The sequence below is a fragment of the Tachyglossus aculeatus genome, chromosome 22 (genome assembly GCF_015852505.1).
Source record: "Tachyglossus aculeatus isolate mTacAcu1 chromosome 22, mTacAcu1.pri, whole genome shotgun sequence".
NCBI lineage: Eukaryota > Metazoa > Chordata > Mammalia > Monotremata > Tachyglossidae > Tachyglossus > Tachyglossus aculeatus.
This window is the reverse complement of record NC_052087.1, coordinates 387,964-413,377: the sequence shown is the minus strand read 5'-3', so window position 1 is coordinate 413,377 and position 25,414 is coordinate 387,964. Positions and strand designations below refer to the sequence as shown.

Sequence of the window (25,414 nt, the reverse complement as noted above, 5' to 3'; positions counted from 1 at the left end):
GGCTGTCCTCCCCTTCCTGCCCCGCTTCCTCCTTGTCAGTCTGGCAGGTCGCGTCAAGCTTACGAACGAGTCTCTCTGGCCCTTGAAAGGCTGCACGGAGGATACCGTGTATAAGGAAGTCCACGTCCTTTAGCTTCCCCGGGTGGGAGTCTTCATAGGCCGTCATCTGTTCCCCAATAACGTCCCACCACTCCTCCGTGATCCCGGAATCAAATATCCACGGGGAGGTCATAGTTACCTTCCCTATAAATTCCCTTATTGTTTTCAGCTCAATCTTTATCCCTTTACTTTTCAATATCTTGTAACAGTGCCGGGTGTACAATTCCTTATCTTCTGGCTTATATATGGGCAACGATCGTGCCGTCCCCATCTTCCCGCCTGACCTTTAGCTACCTGGCCTACGGGGCACTCTCCCTGGTCTTCCCTAATGGGGGTACCCGAGCCCCACGTTGGGCGCCACTCGTTGCTCCCCGTGGTTTCGGGGGCAACTCTCGGGTTCTTACCCTCTCCGGGTCTTCGGATGTCTCCGGACGCGGGACGCGCGTTCACACCAGGAAGAGTCAGCCAGAGATCCAAAGCTTGGTTGTCGTTTATTTGCTATCAGTGATTACATGGTTAAAAAGGAGAGAGAGAGAGAGAGAGAGAGAGAGAGAGAGAGAGAGAGAGAGAGGGAGAGAGAGTGCGCCCCCCCCCCCTTGTCTTGTCTTGTTCGTCTCTTATACCCTCCGTTGCCCGGCGGCAGGGTTTTCTCGGGGAATGGCGTATCGAGGCTTTGCCATGTAGCACACACCGCCCTCCAGCCACTAGCCTAGCAACAGCTCTGTCCAGTCATGAAGCGTTTGCTCTGGCTCGCCCCCAGCCACCCGTTGCCAACCATCGCTGGCTGCGGATATGGCCTTGAGGTTGCCTCTGAGCCTTGCAGGTGCAAGCTTGTTTTTCTTGCCCTGGTCTCTTTATCTAATGTTGTTGAGTCTGTTTGGCCTTGAGCCGTTGGGTACGGTTTGTGTGCACATACTGCCTGTCTCAGCGCCTTCCCCCGCTCCCTACGGGAATGGAGTGATATTCACTGGTAATACTATCTATATGGTAAATACTGGCTCGTTGTAGTGTGGCCTATTGGCCGTGTGGAAAGACCACAAGTCTGGGAGACAGAGGATCTGGGTTCTGTACAGGGTGGCCTTGGGCAAGTTACTTAACTCCACTTTGCCTCAGTAAAATGGGGATTAAGACACTGAGAGCCCTTTGCAGGGCAGGGACTGTGTCCAACCTAATTTGCTTGTATTCATCCTGGTGCTTAGTATAGCTCGTGGCACATAGTAAACACTTAACCTTGGCTTCACAGACTCTGTCTTCTCCTGGTTCTCCTCTTATCTCTCCGGCCGTTCATTCTCAGTCTCTTTTGAGGGTTCCTCTCCCCCTCCCATCCCCTTACTGTAGGGGTTCCTCAAGGGTCAGTTCTTGGTCCCCTTGTGTTCTCGATCTACACCCACTCCCTCGGTGAACTCATTCACTCCCACGGCTTCAACTATCATCTCTACGCTGATGAAATCCAAATCTACATCTCCGCCCCTGCTCTCTCTCCCTCTCTCCAGGCTCGCATCTCCTCCTGCCTTCAGGATATCTCCATCTGGATGTCTGCCCGCCATCTAAAACTCAAAATGTCCAAGACTAAACTCCTTATCTTCCCTCCCAAACCCTGCCCTCTCCCTGATTTTCCTATCACTGTTGATGGCACTACCATCCTTCCCATTGCACAAGCCCGCAACCTTGGTGTCATCCTCGACACCACTCTCTCGTTCACCCCTCACATCCAATCCGTCATCAAAACCTGTCAGTCTCACCTCCACGACATCTCCAAGATCCGCCCTTTCCTCTCCATCCAAACCGCTACCCTGCTCGTTCAAGCTCTCATTTTATCCCGGCTGAATTACTGCATCTGCCTCCTCTCCGATCTCCCAACCTGCTGTCTCTCCCCATTTCAATCCATACTTCATGCCGCTGCCCGGATCGTCTTTGTCCAGAAACGTTCTGGGCATGTTACTCCTCTCCTCAAAAATCTCCAGTGGCTACCAATCAACCTATGCATCAGGCAAAAACTCCTCACCCTCGGCTTCAAGGCTCTCCATCACCTCGCCCCTCCTACCTCACCTCCCTTCTCTCCTTCTACAGCCCAGCCCTCACCCTCTGCCCCTCTGCTGTTAATCTCCTCACTGTGCCTCGTTCTCACCTGTCCTGCCATCGACCCCCGGCCCATGTCATCCCCCTGGCCTGTAATGCCCTCCCTCCGCACATCCACCAAGCTAGCTCTCTTCCACCCTTCAAAGCCCTACTGAGAACTCACCTCCTCCAAGAGGCCTTCCCAGACTGAGCGCCCTCCTTCCTCTCCCTCTCCCCTCCCCACAGCACCTGTATATATGTATATATGTTTGTGCGTATTTATTACTCTATTTATTTATTTTATTTGTACATATTTATTCTATTAATTTTATTTTGTTAATATGTTTTGTTTTGTTCTCTGTCTTCCCCTTCTAGACTGTGAGCCCACTGTTGGGTAGGGACCATCTCTATATGTTGCCAACTTGTACTTCCCAAGAGCTTAGTACAGTGCTCTGCACACAGTAAGCGCTCAATAAATACGATTGAATGAATTAATTAATTAATTAATTAACAAATATCACAATGTTCTTATCATTATTATCCCTATCTTTAGTAAACTCTTTATCTCTGTATTCTGCTTCAAGGGAGGAAAATGGAGAAGATGACAAAGGATGAGGAGAAATGAGGGAGTATGAAAATCTGGTGACTCCATGGGACTCAAGTGGTTTCTGTTAGAATAATAATGATAATAATAATAATAACATAATTCTGGTGATAATGATGACATGGTCTTTTTTAAGTGATTCCTTTGGGTCAAACACTGTTCTAAGTGCTGGGGTAAGTGTAACTTAATCAAGTTGGTCACAGGCTCTGCCTCACAGGGAACTCACAATCTAAGAGAGAGAAATGATATTGAATCTACATTTTGCAGTGGAAGAAACAGAGGCACAGAAGTGGTAAGTGACTTATCTAGGGTCACACATCAGGGAAGTGACAGAGACGGGATTAGAGTCCAGGTCCTCTGAATCTCAGCACCATTAGGCCAGGCTGCTGTCCAGATAAAGATCAACTGAGGAGACAGAACATGCTGTGCACAGATCCAGCCATCGAACGTTACATAAAGATCAAGCAAAGCAAAATAGGAGCTGGTGGGACCATAGCCAGGAGTATGGGAAAGCTCCTAGAGGAGTAGGAATTACCAGTACTGCAAACTCTCACTCACTAATGAAACTCTGATTATCACCAGAGACTACATCTATCAATGTCCTTCGTTTAATGTTGATACTGCTCTTCCATGGTCTTCCTTGCTTGAGACACAGGATCATCACTGAGTTCCCTTATCAAAGAAAGTTTGCAGATAAAAGCATGGTCTGAGAAGACTTTCAGGTCTTATTCCCCATAAAATCACCTAGGAACTTGATGACTCTTGTGTCACAAGTGAGCAAGACAAAGGGGCTGACAGTAGCATATCCACTGACCACAAACATGTTAGCATTCAAGAGAGTGATACTATTCTTCATGGATGTACCTAGTAACAGGGAAAGGACAAAGTCTCCACAGTAGAAGACTACAAAGCAGCTCACAAGCAGCACAATGGTCGCGGTGGCTCGTCTCTCTGGTGATGTTTCAGGTGCTTGACTGGTACTGTGAAGATGCTGGACCTGGAGCCTGTGTCGGTGCAGAAGAAGGACCATGTAGCCACTGGAGCAGCTCATGAGCCCCAGGGAGAGGATATCACGGTTAGCCACGAGGGTGAGAATCAGCCCCTGGAGGAGTGTGTTTAAGGGCACAGCATAACAATTGCTCCCAATGGTGGTTGCATTACGTGAAGCAACCATGTGGTACAAAAGGTTGGTGCTTATCAGCATGTTTGGAATCCACAAGATGGCTAAGACTGGGAGGATGAAGTTTGGGATCTGAACTTTGAACTTGAAGAAGTAGGAGGTGGTAGGACTGATGGTGATGGCCTGGACCACGCTCAGTAGGGAAGTGGTACAGATGGAGAGGCTCCGGTTGACGCGGTAGACATAGGCAAGCAGCTTACACTCAGCATTGGTCTGTACAACCTGCAGCCCCAATATTCCTGCTGTTCTGGTGATCCATCTGGTAAGAAGCATCACAGTGTGGACCAGAGCTAGGTGAATGACGACCAGGTCTGTGGGCTTTGGTTTGGAACCCAGGAGGAACGAGGAGAGGTAAAGCATGTTGAGAAGCGAGTTCCCTATGATACCTACTACGTTCTGGAAGAGGAAACAGACTTCCTGAGCCACATCAATGCTCATCGCTTCTTGATACAAATATCTGCAGCAACACTGGATGAAGGAAGGATGGGCCAGAGACTGTGAGAATTTCATTCCTGGAGCTGCAAAGAAAATTGGCAAAGGATACGGAAAGAATTGAGTATTTCAGTCAAATTGGTAGGGAATCGTCATGTTTATTCAGTTATGCCATAGTCGATTTGTATGTAAACCGTTGGTGTCAAAGGCTCTATGAAAATCTAAATCTGCGTATTTACTGGTCAATTCAAATAACTCCAACAAATACGTAGGGCACAATTTCCCCTTAATAAGTGCCATGTTGTCTTACCCCCAGCAAAGAGCGATTTTCCATGGGCCTACTCTACCTAAACCTTCTTATAGACTTGACTGATGTGCCAGGATGAGGCAGTCACTCAAGCTAAACTCATACAAAGTTGTCATAGAGGAAGACCATGAGAAGTTGCTACAGCCAGTAGTAGCTCACTCCTGATGACCTCCTCCCTGAGAGATAGGTAATTGAATTCAGTAAAAAGTAAGAGGTAACTCAGTAAGATGGTCACAGCCATCTCAGGGGAAAACTGAGAAAAGAGGATGGGGCTAATTAATTGGATGCCCCTCAAGCATTTTGAGTTAGAGATGGGCTGAGCAAATCTCGGGGAGGCAGGGGATAGGAAAAGTGGTTAAGAGGTTAAGATCCTGGAGGGGTCAGGTAACTATCCCAGGGGTAGGAGAACGATCATGTCGACGGGAAGACCTTTTGCCCAGGTCTCAGAAAATGCTGACAGAAGAATCAGGAGAGGGTGTACCTGAGAACTGGGATTCCTTGAGAGGCTGAGGAGCAAGGACAAGACAACATGATGGATACAGGAAAAGTAGGGTTCAGGGGGAAGGAAATGTGTGAGATATAATCTCACTGGGAGCACGGAATGTGTCTGCCAACTCCCTTGCATTATACTCTTCCAAGTGCTTTGTTTAGTTCTCTGCACATAGTAAGTACTCAAGAAATACTATTGATGATGATGAGGAAAGGCCAAGGAATTTTCTATGGGAATTATTTTGTATTGGCCAATTCATTTGTTAAAGATCCTTTCAATTTGTGTTTATGTAATCCAGTAGTGCTCTGACTTTTTTGTGTAGCTGGGAGAGTTCTTCAGTTAGCTCTTTGGGATCCAAGGAACAAATCTGCCTGGGCAGCAAAGGAACACAGGGAAGAGAAAGCCACTCCAGGCTTTGGTCTGGAACCCAGGAGGAACGAGGAGAGGTAAAGCATGTTGAAAAGGGAGAAACTCAGATGATGCTATTACTGTTTGGGCCTGCTTATTCTGACAGCTAGTGGATGGTAGTGATGCCAAAGTTCAGTTTAGATACCCTTCTATTCTCCATATGAACCCACTCCCGTGGAAAACTCATTTGCCCCCATGGCTTCAAGTACCATCTCTATGCACTTGATACCCAAATCTAAATTTCCAGCCCTGTCGTCTTTCCCTCTCTCCAGTCTCACAACTCCTCCTGCCTTCAAGATATCTCTTCTTGGATATATTCCCATCACCTCAAAATGAACGTGTTCAAAACAGAGCTTTTTATCTTCCCACCCAAACCCTCTCCCCCACCTGACTTTCTCATCACTATAGATAGCACCACCATCCTTCCTGTCTCATAACGCCATTACCTAGGTGGTATCCTTGATTCCTCTCTCATTCAACCCACATATTCAACCTGTCACCAAATCCTGTCGATCCCACCTTCACAACCTCGCTAAAATCTGCACTTTCCTCTTCAACCGTACTGCTACCACGTTAATAGAATCCTTCATCCTATCCTGCCTAGATTGCTGCGTCAGCCTCCTTGCTGGCCTCCCAGCCAACTTTCCCTCCCCACTCCAGTCTAACCTTCACTCTGCTGCTCACATCCTTTTTTTACAAAAACGTTCAGAACACATCACCCCGCTCCTCAAAACACTCCAGTGGTTGCCCATCCACCTCCGTAATGAACAAAATCTCCTCACCACTGGCTTTAACCTTGCCCCCTCCTACTTCACCTCGTTTCTCTCCTTCTACAACCCAGCCTGCACACTTTGCTTCTCTAGTGCTAACCTCCTCACAGTGCCTCATCTCCCACTCCCTTCTGTATCACCCTGACTTGCTCCCTTTGCTCTTCCCTTGTCCCAGCCCCACAGCACTTACATACATATCTTCAATTTTATTTATTTGCATTGATGTCTGTCTCTCCCCCTCTAGACTGTAAGCTTATTGTGGGCAGGGAATGTCACCGTTATTGTTGTGTTGTACTTTCCCAAGTGCTTACTAGAGTGCTCTGCACACATTAAGTGCTCAATAAATATGATTGAATGAATGAATGAATAACAGCCTGAGTTCACGTAGGGATTAATTCAACCGTATCCACCTAAGAACAATTCACTGCGGCACAATTCCACTACCAGAATATATACACCCTCTTCTCTCACCCTTGCCCATAACCTGCTTACTACTGTAGACTCACACCCTCATACCCAAACAGCCAGTTAGGGATTGGGGGGATGAGTGTGAGAGAGTAGGGTGAGACACTCCCCCATTTTGTAACCCCGGTTCTTTTTATTTGGTGTTCATTACAAAAGCAAGAGTATTCAACCGAGACTTGAGTTCAGACTGTATTATAAGAGTTGCAGCTGTGGAAAAGTCATGTACATGTCACTCAATGTCTTGATCCCAAAGCCAGACTCCAAACAGTACAGACCTCTGACAACTGAGACAGAAAACAATGAGGGTTCTCTGGTGGAGTCATAGCTGTTAAACAAAGCTGTGGGATACTGAACTCTCTCTCTCTCACACTCTTTAAGGTATATAGCGCTGGGTATGTGTGTTTGTGTGTGTGCGAGAGAGAGGGAGAGAGAGAGAGAGAGAGAGGGAGAGAATAAATCAGAGGGCTGTGGGTAGTGAAATGTTAGAAGTGAAAGGCTTAATGCACATATTACAGCACTCTGCTTCTAAAAATGTGAGAACCAAGTGACATTGAAGAAGAACCTACTTTAAACTGGAAGGACCAGATAAAAGATGAGAGACCAGATAAGAGACAAGGGAGAAGTTGCCCAGATAGACAGATCAAAGAGAAACAGCTAGCCCAATCTAGATAAGGTCACTATCCTGGTTGAGTAATTTGTAGGTACAGTGAAGGGATGGGATATAAGGCCAGGCTGCTTGCCGGGATAGCAGTCTGCAAGATCTGCTGATATACCATTTATTGCCAGTAGAAAATAAAAGCACTCCTCGCTTAAACTATGGTCTCTTATTTCCATTCTGGAGGAGAATCCAGAGCTAATAATAACTTCTATTATTTCTACTTCAGATCTATAACATGTCCAACCTCCCACTTAATCTTCATTCATTTATTCAATCATATATATGGAGTGTTTACTGTGTGCAGAGCTCTGTACTATGTGCTTTGGAGAGTACATTACAGCAAGAAATAGACACATCCCTTGCCCAAAATGAGTTTGCAGTCTAGAGGCATAGAGAGAGACATCAACGCAAGTAAATAAATTAGAGATATATACATAAGTGCTGTAGGGCTGGGATGGAGGAAGAGCAAAGGGAGCAAGTCAGAGTGACACAGAAGCAAGTGGGAGATGGGGAAAGGTGGGGCTTAGGCTGGGAAGGCCTCTGGGAGAAACTGTGCCTTCAATAAGACTTTGAAAAGGGGGGACACTAATTGTCTGTCAGATTTGATGAGGAAGAATGTTCCAGGCCAGAGGCAAGATGTAGGCTAGCACTTGGCTGCAAGATAGGTGAGATCAAGGCACAGTGAGAAGGTTAGCACTAGAGGAGCTTAGTGTGTGGGCTGGGTTGTAGAAGGAGAAAAGTGAGGTGCGGTAGGAGGGTACAAGGTGATGGAGTGCTTTGAAGCTAATAATAATAATAATAATAATAATAATAATAATAATAATAATAATGGCATTTATTAAGCACTTACTATGTGCAAAGCACTGTTCTAAGCACTGGGGAAATTACAAGGTGATGAGGTAGTCCCACAGGGGGCTCACAGTCTTAATCCCCATTTTATCTTAATCCCCATTTTACAGATGAGGTAACCGAGGCACAGAGAAGTTGAGATGCCCACAGCTGACAATTGGCAGAGTCGAGATTTGAACCCATGACCTCTGACTCCAAAGCCTGTGATCTTTCCACTGAACCACGCTGCTTCTCAATGGTGCAATGGGGAGGAGTTTTTGTTTGCTGTGGAGGTGGATGAGCAATCATAGGAGTTTTTTGAGTAGTGGGCTGACATGTGCTGAATGTTTTTGTAGAGTAATGATCCGGGGAACAGAGTGAAGTATGAACTGGAGTGGGGAGAGACAGGAAGCCTGGAGGTCAGCAAGGAGGTTGATGCAGTAATTCAGGTGGTATAGGGTGAGTGATGTATAAACGTGGTAGCGGTTTGAATTGAGAGGAAAGGGCAGATTTTAGCGATGTTGTGAAGGTGGGACTGACAGGATTCAGTGATGGATTTAATACGTTGGTTGAATGAGAGAGAGGAGTCAAGGCTGCAGGCTTGTGAGAGGAAGTGTGGTGGTGCCATTCATTCATTCAATCATATTTGTTGAACGCTTACTGTGTGTAGAGCACTGTACTAAGTGCTTGGAAAGTACAATTCAGCAACAAAGAGAGACAATCCCTGCCCACAACGGGCTCACAGTCTAGAAGGAGGGGAGACAGACATCAGTGAAGTGAAAGTTAAGGGTAGGACAGGTTTTGGCTGGAAAGACAAGAAGTTCCCTTTGGGACATGTTAAGTTAGAGGTGCCAGGAGGACATCCAAGTAAAGATGTCTTGAAGGCAGAAGAAGATGTGAGACTGGAGGCAGAGGGAGAGAAATCAGGGCTGGGGATGTAGATTTGGGTATCATCTGCAGAGAGATGGTAGTTGAAGCCATGGGAGCTGGTGAGTTCTCCAAGGGAGTAAACGAAGATGGAGAATATAATTTGGATGCAGAAATGAACCGTGAGGGACCCTGACAGCTTTTTTTTGGGGTGGAGGGGTGAAGGAGTAGCCCACCAAAGGGACAGAGAATGAACAGCCAGAGAGATAAGAGGAGGACCAGGGGAGGACAGTGTCAGTAAAGCCAAGGTTGGGCAATGTTTCCTGGAGAAGGGGGAGGTCCAATATTGAAGGCAGCTGTGAGATCGAGGAGGATTAGGATGGAGTATATGTTGCCAATTTGTACTTCCCAAGCGCTTAGTACAGTGCTCTGCACACAGTACTCAATAAATACGATTGATTGATTGAGTAGAAGCCATTGGATTTGGCAAGGAGATCATTGGTGAACTTTAAGAGGGCGGTGAATGGGGCTCACAGTCTAGGTAGGAGAGAGAACAGGTATTTAATATCCATTTTACAGTTGAGGAAACTAAGGCACAAAGAAATTAAGTGATTTGCCCAAGGTCACACAGCAAGCAATTTTCAGGGCCAGGATTAGAAGAACCCAGGTCCTCCGACTCACAGGCCCATTCTCTTCCTACTAGGCCACCCCGCCTCTCAACATTCCTAAACCGTATGGACCAACAAATGCCATATTCCATTTTTCTAGTCCTAACTTAAGGGTTTTCTGTCCCACCTTGCCACAAGACCACAGGATACTCAGAACAAAAGCCATGCTGATGTCCTTTTCACAGAACATATGAGATTTGAAAAACATTTTCTCAAGGTTTAAGGTAAGACCAAGTATTAAGTATAATCAGAAATGTGAATCTACACTGAATGAAGTTTGAAAATGGAACACAATATTGACTTCCTCCTTTTGCCACTTTTGCACCATTCCACCTCCCCCATCTCTTTCCCTTCTTTGAAAGTTCATATCATCCACCTCTGCTACATATTTCAGAGTCGAGGAAGCAGCAGAGCCTCGTGGAAAGGGTGACTTGGTGGTACTGCTGTCCCATTAAAATCCAGCCCACATACCTCACTCCCCTGATGTCAATTTATGCATTGTACCTAGATCTCATCTATCTCACCATCAATCTCTCACTCACATTCTACCGCTGGCCTGCAAAGCGCTCCCTATTCTGTCTGACAGACAATTACTCTCCCCACCTTCAAAGCTTTATTGAAGCACATCTCCTTGGCCTGGCTATATGATGGAAGTGGCTCAGTGCTCACATCATTTCAGTGGAGCTCAACAACAAGGAAGATGAGTAGAAGAGGCTACCATTAGCTGGCCAGACAGAGCCTGCCTGTGGATGAAACAGTATCGCCAAGTACTGTGCTAAAGACTGAGGTAAATACAAGGTAATCACAAAGGCACAGTCACTGTCCCACATGAGGATTACAGTCTTAGGGGGAGAGAGAACAGGTAACTCATGCCCATTTTATAGTTCTTGTCCCCCTCATATCAAATATAAATAGCAACTCAGATGATGAAGATGATGGCCGACAGGTTTAGGTGTCGGCCAGATTGTACTGAGTAATTCCTGTATTTTTGCACTTCTCTTGCTCCTTTCATGATTTATAACCTACTGAGAGAGGGAATGGACAGGGTAAAGCCATGTGAAGGGGACAGGGAGGGGCAGATGGATAGGCAGTACACAAGAATAAATACACTCTAGATGTGGGCTCCTTACAGGCAGATAACATATTTATGAAATCTGTTGCATAGGATGCTCCCAAGCATTTAGTACAGCCATGACATGTCTTTGTCGGGTAATATAAGTTAAAGGAAGGGAATATGGGAGAGATATAATCGCAGCTGATTTTGTTCCCTTCCTCCAATTCTCTCCTTGACCCCCTCCAATCTGGCTTCTGTACTCTTCACTCCACAGACACCGCCCTCTCAAAGGATACCAGTGATTTCCTTCTAGACAAATCCAATCACCTCTACTCCATCTCAATCCTTCTCGACACCTCTATCAATCAATCAGTCAATCAGTCAATCGTATTTATTGAGGGCTTACTGTGTGCAGAGCACTGTACTAAGCGCTTGGGAAGTACAAGTTGGCAACATATAGAGACAGTCCCTACCCAACAGTGGGCTCACAGTCTAGAAGGGGGAGAGACTCCCAAATTTACATCCCCAGACCTCATCTCTCTCCCTTTCTGCAGTCTCACCTTTCCTCCTGCCTTCAACACATCCGGTCTTGGATGTCCCACTCTCACCTCAAACTTAACATGCCTAAAAAAGAACTTCTTATCTTCCCACCCAAACTCTGTCCTTCCTTTGACTTTCTCATCACTGTAGATGGCACCACCATCCTTCCTGTTTCACAAGCCTATAAGCCTGGTGTTAGCCTTGATTCCTCTCTCTCATTCAACCAACATATATTCAAATCATCATTAAATCTTGTCGGTTCAGCCTTCACAACATCGCTAAAATCCATCCTTTCCTTTCCATCCAAACGTCTACCACATTAATCCAAAGAATTCTTTTATCCTGCCTTTTATCAGCCTCCTTGAAGACCCCACTGACTTTTGTCTCTCATCACTCCAGTCCATACTTCACTCTGCTGCCTAGATCATTCTTCTACAAAAACTTTGAGTCCATGTTTCCCCACTCCTCAAGAACCTCTAGTCCTTTCCCGCCCACCTCTGCATCAAACAAAAACTCCTCACCATTGGTTTTAAAGCACTTAATCGTTATGCCCTCTCCTCCCACACACCTCACTACTCTCTAACTACAACCCAATCAGCATACTTCGTTCCTCTAATAGCTAGCCTTCTCACTGTATCTCAATCTCATCTATCTCACCACTGACCTCCTGCTGCTGGCCTGGAACACCGTTCCTCTTCATAACAGACAGTTAATTTCTCTCCCCCACTTCAAAACGTATTGAAGGTACATCTCCTCCAAGAAGTCTTCCATGACTAAGCCCTCCTCTCCTCTTCTCCCATTCCCTTCTGCACTGCTCTTAACTTGTTCTTCATTCATCCCTCCTCACATCCTCACAGGACATACATATATAACTGTGAATTTATGTTATGTTATTTATTTATTTATTCATTTGTTTATCTCTTTATTTATTCATTTATTTATTTACTTATATTAATGTTTCTCTCCCTCTTTAAACTGTGAGCTCGTTGTGGGCAGGCATGTGGCCATGTGTTTTTATGAAGCACTTAGTACATTGCTTAGTAAGCTCTCAATAAATCTGATTGAATGAATTAATCTTGCCTCTGCCCTCTTACCCATGTTCTGCCTCTGGCCTGGAATGCCCTTCCTCTTCAGATCACTCTTCCCATCCCCTTCAGAGCCTTACTGAAGGCACATCTTCTCCAAGACAACTGTCCTGACTAAGCCTTCTTTCCCTTTTCTTCCATCCCTTCTGCATTGCCCTGACTTGCTCCCTTTATTCACCCCCCTCCCAGCCCCACAGGACTTACGTACATATCTGTAACATTTATTTACATAATGTCTTTTTCTACTAGGCTGTAAGCTTGTTGTGAGAAAGGCAATGTGTCTGCTATGTTATTATATTGTACTCTACCAATTAGTACCCGACTCAGTGAACAGCAAACACTCATTAAATACAACTGAGGAATTGACCAATACGACATCAAAGAACACAAAGGAGAGTTCATTTGCAAAGGAAATCAAGTCTGTGAATTAGTTATGTATTGCCTCCTATAGTTCCGAAGTGAATGTAATTACGTTCTACACGTTATTATACAGATAAAAAGAACAATTCCTTCCAAACTTAGGCTACGTACCACGTGACATTATTAAATGATTAAATTGCTCTTTAAGCAGTTGATGGTTACAGTACGAATGAGGTTTCCAGCAAATTTGGAAACTAAACCAGTGGAATAGAAGATGGTGAGCAGTGGTGGAAGGAGAAAGCTGAATTACGACCAGATTGCCAATAATTTATTTATGTAGTTTAATCCCCTTTAGGTACAATCAAAGCATTTGGGAGGAACAAAGGTCATTTTCAGAAGAGGTCTCAAGACTTTAGGATATTATGTTTTGCAGGGGCTGATCGCCAGGAGTTATTTAAAACAATTTAAACTGATACTGACTGAGGATTAAACAGCAGATGTAAATGACAAGGATTTGGGAGAAAATGGATTCAAGTAAGTTAAGTGATGATGTTCCACATCCTGCTGTAGCACGGTGTAAACAGGAAAGAAGTAAATAGGGAGAAATAGATTTTTTGAAGTTTAAACTGCAGCATGAAAGATTGTTCGAATTTGATTCAAAGCCTTCAATGCAAGTGTTAAAAATATGAAAATTAAATCATTCTTAGGGAGATTTGAGGATAGTTTAATCCAGTGAACTGTTCAGGGACTAGGTTGCTTGTGGTGGGATATAAATGAAACCTAAATTGGTTTGTCAAGTTCCTAGGGACATGCAAGTGTGTCTGTGTGTGTGTGTCTGTCTGTGTTGTAGAATTATGGGGAGAAAGTTTGCGGGCCTTTCAGGTGTCATGAGAGAGAAAGGCAGAAAAAATCTTTTTATTTCAGCAAAATACCCAGTCTAGTACTCCTCAGTTCCATCCTGTCCCCCTGACCAGCCTGGGATCAACTCTAGCAGAGACAGCCCTGCAGCTCCAAGACCAGGGGCATATAAGCAAGGTATGAGAAATAAAAGGGGTGTCCCAACCAGAAACTAGAAAGACCTGCTGAGAGGTGGGGGTTTGGGTTTTGAAGGAGTTCCTCAAGACTGGGAGGCAGAAATCTGTGCTGAATATACAGCTGGGTTGCAGGAATAGGATGGAGAAAGGGACTCAGCATATGGCCAAGAACAGGGAGCTATTTTGCTACGGCTAATGAGTAGGGAGACTGAGGCAGGAAGGGAAATTCACCTCATTTGAGAGGGGCCCAGGGTGTGTCTTATAGTCAGGGTGTGAGGAAATGGCCACTTCTAACGGTCTTGTTCCCTTTTGATCTTGCTGACCAGTCCTCTCCTGGTCCAGGTCTCTATCGACCCTCTAGCTTATGAAAAATATGATCTCCTCTCCGCTCTGACCAAAGAGTCAGCAAGAATCAGTGCGGCCTAGTGAGAGACAGAATTGCCTAATGGATAGAGCACGGGCCTGGAAGTTAGGATCTAGATTCTAATCCCAACTCCACCATTTGCTTACTGGATGACCTTGGGCAAATCACTTCACTTCTCTGTGCCTCAGTTCCTTCTTCTGTAAAATGATGGATAAGACTGTGAGACCCATGTATTACATGGACTGTGACCAACCTGACTAGCTTGTATCTACCCCAAGGCATAGTACAGTGCCTGCCACATAGTAAGCACTTAACAAATAACATTAAAAAAAGAAGGAGACACTCACCAGGCTGCACTTTGATTCGGGACCTGAATCATTCTCTCCCCTCCGTGGTGGCCAGGGTGATATTTATAAGGAAAATTTTCGTGTCCTCATCCCCCTCCAGGCCAGTGATTTTCTTGTCACTAGCAGGATCCTGACACTTTCGAGGAAAAGCAGGAGATGACTTGTCTCCAGTGACCAGAAACCGCTTGTGTCAGCCCATCATAGCAACAAGTCAGAAACAGCTGAGCCATAAGTCTTTTCTCACTTTCTGGACTAACCCTTCAGTGATAATAATAATAATAAAGGAATAATAATAATAAGGAAAAAAGGGTCTAGCCAGGGAAGGCCTTTTGAGAAGGAGATGTGATAAGGCTTTGAAGAGGGAGAGAGTTTTTGTCTGCCAGTTATGTAGATGGAGGGTGTTCTATATGTGAGAGGTCAGCAACAAAATAGATGAGGTCGAGGTCAGTGAGTAGTATGACTTCAGAGGGGCAAAGCGTGTGAATTGGGTTGTAGAAGGGGAATAGTAAGGTGAGGTTGGAGGGGCTAAGGAGAGTGAATAATTTTAACGTCAATTGTAAAGAGTTTCTTTTTAATGAGGAGGTAAACGGGCAACCACTGGAGGTTCTTGAGGAGAGGTGAAACTTGGCCTGAACATTTTTGTAGAATAATGATCCAGACATCATAGTGAAGTATGCACTGGAATGGGGAGAGACAGGAGGCAAGGAGGTCTGCAAAGAGGTTAATACAGTAATCAATGAGTGTTCCAAGGGAGTGAGTGAACACAGAGAATAGGAGGGGACCCAGAACTGCTTTCTGAAGGACACCCAGTGCTAAGGGGTGGAAGGTAAAGGACGAGCGCTTAGTACAGTGCTCTGCACACAGTGAGTGCTCAATAAATGCGATTGATTGAGCCCAGGAAGGAAACTGAGAATGAACAGGTAGAGTAATAGGAGATAAATCAGGAGACAACAGGGTCAGGGACGCCAACGTTGTATAATATTTTCAAGAGAAGGAGATGGTCGACAGTATCAAAGGCAGCAGAGAGGTAGAGGAGGGTTAGGATGGAGTAGAAGATGTTGGATTTGGCAAGAAGGAGATAATTTGGAAATCTTGTCTCTACACTGTTTCTAGAGACAACCATGAAGAAAAATGCTGTCCTCTTGAATGCTAGCATGCCTGTGGTCAGTAGATCAGCCCCTTTGTGTTGCTCACCTGTGACACTAGAGTCATCAAGTTCCTAGGTGATTTCTGGGGAAGAAGACCCTCAAATCCTTTCAGACCATACTGCAGTCTGCAAGCCCTCTTTGATATGGAAACCCAAGTGTAGAAATTGTTTCACAAGAAATGAGATCTTGGGACAACAGTGGCACCATTGAACAAAGGACATTCCTAAGCCTAATGCCTGAAGAAAATCAGGGCTTTATTGTGGGGTGATGGGTTGCTGCTTTGAGAATTTCTGGACAGACATCCCTCCTCTGGAACCTTTCTTAGTCTCGTGGCCAAGATCCCTTTAGTGGCTCTAGCAACTCCCACAGTGCTTTGCTAGATCTTTCTGTTATATCCATGGATCTGCCCTTCATTTATCTTAATGTGGGAAGCAGACAATCCTAGTGGAAAGAGCATGACTCTGAGTTACGGGGGCCTGCGTGCTAAATCCAGCTCTGCCACTTGTCGGCAGTGTGATCATGGGCAACTCATTTACTTCCCTGTAGCTCCAGTCCCTCAACCGTAAAATGGGGATTCCATGCCTTTTCTCCCTCTTACTTAGACTGTAAGTACCCTGTGGCACAGGGACGGTGTCTGACAATTAAAGTATATCTACCTCAGTGCTTAGAACAGTGTTTGTCTCATAGGTAGCACTTAACAAAGACTGTCATCATCATTGATTATTATTATCATTTGTATTTAGTAGTCCAGTTGAGGCCCATGGAATTGTCAGATTTATATACTCTATATACTCTATGCTTTATATATGGTGATGTGCCAGTCACCGTTCTAAGTACTGGTATAAGGTAATCAGATGGGACACAGTCCCATATGGGACTCAAAGCCTTAATCCTCATTTTACAGATGAGGTCACTGAGGCAGAGAAAAGTTAAGTGACTTGCCCAGTGTCACACAGCAGACAAGTGGTGGAGCTGGGTTTAGAAACCACGTCCTCTGACTCCCAAGCCCGTGCTCTTTCCACTAGGCCATGCTGATTCTTCTCATACTCTGGCAACTACTCCATCATAAACATAGTAATGAAGATAGGAAGAACCATAGGCACTAACCCTGTTAGTGACCAGCTGCAGAGATAAGTTCACTAGTTATAATATTTTTTTAAGTTCTTATTATGAGGCAGCACTGTGTTAAGCACTCAGGGAGACAAAAATTCCACAATACACAATACTGCCTGAATCACCATTCTGAACTGAAAGCCTGTTCAGCAGCTCTGCCAGGCTGAATGTCTATTCTGCCAGGCAGAGTCTGACGGTTTCTGTGTGATTTTTAGCTACTTAGTTTAAACACTATCTTGAATTGCTGAATTTACAATTTAATCTTTTTTTAGTCCACCATCACTGCTCTACTTAGCTACCTACCACAATTTAGATTGTGAGCCTCAAGGGTATAATCTGTCTTGGATTTACATTAGTTTAATTAAAATAATTATAATAGCAATTGTGGAGTTTGTTAAGTTCTTACTCTGTGCCAAGCACTCTGCTAAGTGCTAGGGAAAGTATAAAATAATCAGATCTAACATGAGGCTCACCAACTAAGTAGGAGAGAGAACAGGTATTAAATCTCCATTTTGCAGATTTCCCTGAAACCCAGGGACATTAAGTGACTTGACCAAGGTTACACAGCAGCTACGTAACAAAGCAGGGATAAGAACCCAGGTCCTCTGACTCCCAGAATCATTCTCCTTCCACCAGGCCAGTAGGCCATGCTGCTTCTAGCCAGTACTTGGTATATAATTACCACTCCTAATGAATATTAATTTATTCATTCATTCATTCAATCATATCTATTACATTCTTAACTGCGTACAGAGCACTGAAATATGTGCTTGCGAGAGTATATTATAATAATGAATAGACACATTCCTTGCCTACAAGGGGCTTATAGTCTAGAGGGGCAGACAGACATTAATACCAATAAATAAATTACAGTTTTGTACATAAGTGCTGTGGGACTGGGTTGGGGGTACTTCTTGTGATATAAGGTTTGTGATATTTGGGTTACACAGGGACTTAGAAGGTGCGGAAGGGGTGTGAGGTAATAGATTGTAAAACAAATGGTTAGGATTTAGGAATAATCTGAAAGAAGCAGTAATTCTGAGCTAGGAAGCAGCACGATGTAGTGGAAAGAGGTTACGCCTGGGAGTCAAAGGACCTGGTTGCTAATTCTGGCTCCACCATTTGTTTGCCGTGTGACCTTGGGCAAGTCACTTAACTTCTCTGTGCCTCAGTTACCTAATCTGTAAAATGGGGATTAAATCTTCCTCCCTCCAATTTAGACTGTGAGCCCCATGTTGGGCAGGGCTGTGTCCCATCTGATTAACGTGTGTCTATCCCAGCGTTTGACACATAAAACCATTATAAAAAATTAAGAGGAGATTATCTTCAAGTGTGGAGAGGGTGGTAATAACAAAGGGAACTGAAAAGTGAACAGGGGATTTAAGGGCTTATATTATGAACCAAAATAGCAGGGTGGAGGGGCATCAATTATCGAGGAAACATTAAGGATTGAAGACCCCCCCCCTACACTGTGAGATAAGGGGGTTCTCTGGACACAAGGTCATTCATAGCACCTGAACCAACAGTGACCATTTGAAACTCCGAGGAGGGAGATGGGGGAAGATGACACCATACCTGCCTCCTCTGCCCGTGACCACCAAGCAGGAACGTCCCGAAATATGCAGAAAAGCATCAGTACACCCCAGAACAACTGAGAGACAACATCAGAGGAGACCTGTCCGGCAGATGGAACCGGGGAAGACAGTGGGATGGTGGAAAGAGTAAAGAGGGCTTCGTGAATGGAAGGACTTGGCCACCAGTGAGTATACCAGTGTGGAATGGCCATGGACAATCTCCTGGTAAATATTGGAGGAGAGGAACCCGAGATATCTGGTGTAGACAACTCGCCTAAGGAGTTTGGAAAGGAATGGTAGCAGAGGGGTGGGGTGATAGGATGGAGTATGGGGTCAAGGAAGTTTATCTTCGGGTAGGGGAAACATAGGCATGTTTTCAAGAAGTGGGGTGGAAAACACTGGAGAGTAAACAGATGAAGATGGCCGTCAAGGGGAGAAGGGGGGGGGCAAGTGTTTTGATAAAGTGTCAAGGGATGGGATCGTTTGAGCAGGTGGATGTGGTGGATTTTGAGAGAAGACAGATCTCTTCTCGAGTTACTCCTGGGAAAGTTGAGAGAGTTGCAGAAGGGGCAGGAGGAGGGAGGGACTGGAGAGGAACAAAGGAAGATTTAGGGAGATCAAGTCTGATAGTTTCAATTTTCTCAACAAAGTACTTAGTCAAGTCATTAGGGACAGGACATGAGGGAAGCAAGGACAGGGGATTTGGAGAGGGAGTTAAACAACTGGAAGAACTAGAGAGGGTAATGGTCTATGTGGTACTGCCACTCAGATTCTTTGGACCCCCAAACAAATACTGATTTTTTAATGTGAGAGCACTGGTGCATGGGGAGGGGTGAGAAAGACTGTTTCATTCTCAGAACTCATTTATTCAAAACTATTAATTGTACAGAACAATGCTTAGGAGTCTTTCTGTGTCCTCAAAGAGTTTACCATCTAATGTGGGGAGACCAAAAGACATACACTGAGGAATGGAGTGAAATTCACTTGTATTATTATCTATATGGTAAATACTGGCTCCTTGTAGTGCAGTCTATTGGCCTAGTGGAAAGAGCCCAAGCCTGGGAGACAAAGGATCTGGGTTCTGTGCTGTGTGGCCTTGGGCAAGGTACTTAACTTCTCTTTGCCTCAGTAAAATGGGGATTAAGACACTGAGAGCCCAATGCAGGGCAGGGACTGTGTCCATCCCGATTTGCTTGTATTCATCCCGGTGCTTAGTATAGTTCCTGGCACATAGTAAGTACTTAACAAATACCACAATTAATGTTATCATTACTATTATCACTATCTTTAAGTAAACTCTTTGTCTCTGTATTCTGCTTTAAGGGAGGAAAATGGGAAAGATGACAAAGGACGAGGAGAAATAAGGGAGTATGAAAATCTGGTGGCTCCATGGGACTCAAGTGGTTTCTGTTAGAATAATCATGATAATAATAATAATTATAATAACACAATTATGGTGATAATGATATGGTCTTTGTTATAATAATGATAATAATGATAATGATATAATAATGATAATAATGATATGGTCCTCTGGGTCAAACACTGTTCCAAATGCTGGGGTACGTACAACTTAATCAAATTGGGCACAGTCTCTGCCTCACAGGGAACTCATCATCTAAGTACGAGGGAGAAATGATATTGAATCTACATTTTACAGTGGAAAAACAGAGGCACTATGTCACTAGTGCTAGGTGACTTATCTAGGATCACACATTAGGGAAGTGACGAAGCCAGGATAAGAGTCCAGATCCTCTGAAACCCAGCACCGTTAGGCCAGGCTGCTATCCAGATAAAGATCAACTGAGGAGACAGAACATGCTGTACCCAGATCCAGCCATTGAACGTTACATAAAGATTTAGCAAAGCAAAATAGGAGATGGAGGGACTGTAGCCAAGAGTCTGGGAAAGCTACTAGAGGAGTAGAAATTATCAGTACTGCAAACCCTCACCCACTTATGAAACCCTGATTATCTCCAGGGAGTACAGCTATGAATGTCCTTGGTTTAATGGTGTTATTGCTCTTCCATGGTCTTCCTTGCTTGAGACACAGGATCATCACCGAGTTCCCATGTCAAAGAGGGTTTGCAGATAGAAGCAAGGTCTGAGAAGACCTTCAGGTCTTTTTCCCCAGAAAATCACCTAGGAACTTGATGACTCTTGTGTTACAAGTGAGCAAGACAAAGGGGCTGATAGTGGCATATCCACTGACCACAAACATGTTAGCACTCAAGACAGTCGTATTATTCTTCATGGATGTACCTAGTAACAGGGAAAGGACAAAGTCTCCACAGTAGAAGGCTACAAAGCAGCTCACAAGCAGCACAATGGTCTCGGTGGCTCGTCTCACTGGTGATGTTTCAGGGGCTTGGCAGGTACCATGGAGATGCTTGACCTGGTGCCTGTGTTGATGCAGGAGAAGGACCATGTAGCCACTAGAGCAGCTCATTAGCCCCAGAGAGAGGATGTCACGGAGAGCCACGAAGGTGAGAGTCAGCCCCTGGAGCAATGTGTTTAAGGGCACAGAGTAACAATTGCCCTCAGTGGTGGTTGCATTTTGTGAAGCAACCACATGGTACAAAAGGTTGGTGCAAAGCAGCATGTTTGGAATCCACAAAATGGCTAAGACTGGGAGGATGAAGTCTGGGATCTGAACTTTGAACTTGAAGAAATAGGAGGTGGTAGGACTGATGGTGATGGCCTGGACCATGCTCAGTAGGGAAGTGGTACATATGGAGAGGCCCCGGGTGATGCGGTAGACATAGGCAAACAGCTTACACTCAGCATTAGTCTGTACAAGCTGCAGCCCCAATATTCCTGCTGTTCTGGTGATCCGTCTTGTAAGAAGCATCACGGTGTGTACCAGAGCTAGGTGAATGATGACCAGGTCTGTGGACTTTGGTTTGGAACCCAGGAGGAATGAGGAGAGGTAAAGCATATTGAGAAGGGAGTTCCCGATGATACCTACTCCATTCTGGAAGAGGAAACAGACTTCCTGAGCCACATCAACACTCATTGCTTCTTGATACAAATATCTGCAGCAACACTGGAGGAAGAAGGATGGGCCAGAGACTGTGAGAATTTCATTCCTGGAGCTGCAAAGAAAACGGGCAAAGGATCCAGAAAGAATTGAGTATTTCAGTCAAATTGGTAGGGAAGACCAATACCTGCCTGTGGATGAAATACTTAGTATCGCCATGTACACCAAGGTGTAGGTGTCATCCAGATTGTACTGAGTAATTCCTGTATTTTTGCACTTCTGTTGCTCATTTCATGATTTATAACCTACTGAGAGAGGGAATGGACAGGGTACAGCCGTGTGAAGGGGACAGGGAGGGGCAGATGGATAGGCAGTGCACAAGAGTAAATAAATTCTAGACTGTGTGCTGCTTACAGGCAGATAACGTGTTCATGAAATCTTTTGCATAGGATGCTTCCAAGCATTTAATACAGCCATGCCATGTCTTTGTCGGGTAATATAAGTTAAAGGAAGGGAATATGGGAGAGATGGAATCGCAGCTGGTTTTGTTCCCCTCCTCCAATTCTCTCCTTAACCCCCCTCCCCCCACCTCCAATCTGGCTTCTGTCCTCTTCACTTCACAGACACCGCCCTCTCAAAAGATACCCGTGATCTCCTCCTAGCCAAATCCATTTGCCTCTACTCCATCTTAATCCACCTAGACCTCTCAGCTTCCTTTGAGACTGTGGACCACCCCCTTCTCCTGGAATAAAAATCCAACCTCTTCACTTCTCAACTGTGAACCCGTTGTTGGGTAGGGATCGTCTCTCTATGTTGCCAATTTGTACTTCCTAAGAGCCTAGTACAGTGCTCTGCACATTGTAAGCACTCAATAAATATGATTGATTGAATGAATGAATGAACTTACACTGTCCTTTACTGCTTCTATTCCTTTTTTTCTGTCTGCTCCTTCTCAGTTTCTTTCATAGGCTCCTCCTCTGCCTACCAACCCCGAACTGTGCGTGCCCCTCAAGGTTCAGTTCTGGATCCCCTTCAATTGTCCATCTACAGCCACTCTTTCAAAGAGTGCTTTGAAAGGGTAGCCACTCCTATGGCTTCAACTACCACCTCTATGTGGATGACTCCCAAATTTATATCTCCAGCCCTCATCTCTCTCCTTTCTGCATTCTCACCTTTCCTCCTGCCTTCAAGACATCCGGTCTTGGATGTCCCACTCTCACCTCAAATTTACATGAATAAAAGAGAACTTCTTATCTTCCCACCCAAACTCTGTCCTTCCTCTGACTTTCTCATCACTGTAGATGGCATCACCATCCTTCCAGTCTCACAAGCCTATAAGCCTGGTGTTGTCCTTGATTCCTCTCTCTCATTCAACCAACACATATTTAAACCATCACTAGATCCTGTCGGTTCAACCTTCACAACATCGCTAAAATCCATCCTTTCCTTTCCAACCAAACGTCTACCATGTTAATTCAAACAATTATCCTATCCTACTTTCATCAGCTTCCTTGAAGACCCCACTAACTCTTGTCTCATATTTATTTTGCTTGGACATATTTACTATTCTATTTATTTTATTTTGTTAATGTGTTTTGTTTTGTTGTCTGTCTCCCCCTTCTAGACTGTGAGCCCGCTGTTGGGTAGGGACCGTCTCTACATGTTGCCGACTTGTACTTCCCAAGCGCTTAGTACAGTGCTCTGCACACAGTAAGTGTTCAATAAATACGACTGAATGAATGAACTCCAGTCCATTCTTCACTCTGCTGCCTAGATCATTCTTCTACAAAAACCTTTGAGTCCATGTTTCCCCACTCCTCAAGAACCACTAGTCCTTTCCCACTCACCTCTGCATCAAACAAAAACTCCCCACCATTGGTTTTAAAGCACTTAATCATCTTGCCCTCTCCTCCCACACCTCCCTACTCTCTAACTACAACCCAGCCTGCATACTTCGTTCCTCTAATAGCTAGCCTTCTCACTGTACCTCAGTCTCGTCTATCTCACCACAAACCACTCATCCACTTCCTACCAATGGCCTGGAATACTCTCCTCATATCAGACAGATAATTGCTCTCCTCCACTTCAAAACGTATCAAAAACACATCTCCTCCAAGAAGCCTTCCCTGACTAAGCCCTCCTCTCCTCTTCTCCCACTCTCTTTTGCACTGCTCTTAACTTGATCTTCATTCATCCTTCCTCACATAATAATAATAACAATAATGGCATTTATTAAGTGCATGCTATGTGCAAAGCACTGTTTTAAATGCTGGGGAGGTTACAAGGTGATCAGGTGGGATACCACGTAGGATACAACGTGGGGCTCACAGTATTAATCCCCATTTTACAGATGAGTTAACTGAGGCACAGAGAAGTGAAGTAATTTGCCCAAAGTCACACAGCTGACAATTGGTGGAGCCGGGATTTGAACCCATGACCTCTGACTCCAAAACTCGTGCTCTTTCCACTGAGACGCGCTGCTTCACATCCTCACAGCACATACATATATAAAATGTGAATTTCTGTTATTTATTTATTTATTCATTCATTTGTTTATCCATTTATTTATTTACTTAGTTATATTAACGTTTCTCTCCCTTTTTAAACTGTGAGCTTGTTATGGACAGGAACGTGGCCATTTGTTGTTATATTGCTCTCTCTCAAGCCCTTAGTACAGTGCTTTTCACACAGTAAGCTCTCAATAAATCCCATTGAATGAATGAATGAATGAATGAATCTTGCCTCTGCCCTCTTACGTTCTGCCTATGGCCTGGAATGCCTGTCCTGTTCACATCACTCTTCCTGTCCCCTTCAAAGCCTTACTGAAGGCGCATCTTCTCCAAGACAACTGTCCTGACTAAGCCTTCTTTCCCTTTTCTTCCATCCCTTCTGTATTGCCCTGACTTGTTCCCTTTATTCACCCCTCTCCCAGCCCCACAGCACTTATGTACATATCTGTAACATTTATTTACAATAATGTCTTTCTCTACTAGGCTGTGAGCTTGTTGTAGGCTAGGCAATGTGTCTGCTCTGTTGCTATATTGTACACTACTAAACAATAATTATTATTAATAACAACGTTGGTATTTGTTAAGTGCTTATTATGTGCCAAGCACTGTTCTAAGGGCTGGGGTAGATACAAGATAATCAGAAGGTCCCACGTGGGGCTCACAGTCTTCATCCCCATCATACAGATGAGGTATCTGAGCCACAGAGAAGTTAAGTGGCTTGCCCAAGGTCACACAGCTGACAAGTGACAGAGCTGGGATTAGAACCCACAACCTCTGACTCCCAAACCCGGGCTCCTGCCACTAAGCCACTCTTCCTGGCTCCATGAACAGCAAGCACTCAGTAAATACAACTGACTAACTGACCAATACAATATCAAAGAACACAAAGGAGCGATCATTTGCAAAGGAAATCAAGTCTTTGAATTAGTTATGTATTGCCAGTTATAGTTCTGAAGTGAATGTAATTATGTTCTACACATGTTATTATAAAGATATAAAGAATACTTACTTCCAACCACATGACATTATTAAATGATCAAATTGCTCTTTAAGCAGTTGATGATCACAGTCAGAATGAGGCTTCCAGCATATTTGGAAACTAAACCAGTGGACTAGAAGATGGTGAGCAGAGGTGGAATGAGAAAGCTGAGCTATGACCAGATTGCCAATACTTGCTTTACGTAGTTTAATCCCCTTTAGGTACAATCAAAATATTTGGGGGGAATAAAGGTCTTTTTTCCGGAGGAGGCCTCATGATTTTAGGACATTATAATTTGCAGGGGCAGATTGCCAGGAAGAATTTAAACAATTAAAACTGATACTGACTGAGGATTAAACAGCAGATATAAATGACAAGGATTTGGGAGGAACTGGATTCAAGTAAGTTAAGTGAGGATGTTTCACATCCTGCTGGAGCACAGTGAAACAGGAGAGAAGTAAATAAGGGAGAAATTGATTTTTGAAGATTAAA

General features: G+C 44.6%; 2 protein-coding genes across 2 annotated transcripts; both read right to left on the bottom strand.

Annotated features, from left to right (window-relative positions):
• Nucleotides 1-3,479: 3,479 nt before the first annotated feature.
• On the bottom strand, nt 3,480-4,379 carry LOC119943327 (vomeronasal type-1 receptor 90-like). Its single transcript, XM_038764224.1, has one exon. It carries the CDS (start codon nt 4,377-4,379, stop codon nt 3,480-3,482), a length of 900 nt encoding a protein of 299 aa, XP_038620152.1.
• Nucleotides 4,380-20,569: 16,190 nt separating this feature from the next.
• On the bottom strand, nt 20,570-21,469 carry LOC119943325 (vomeronasal type-1 receptor 42-like). The gene has a single exon (XM_038764223.1). The coding sequence runs from the start codon at nt 21,467-21,469 to the stop codon at nt 20,570-20,572; it is 900 nt and encodes a 299-aa protein (XP_038620151.1).
• Between the last annotated feature and the right edge of the window lie 3,945 nt (nt 21,470-25,414).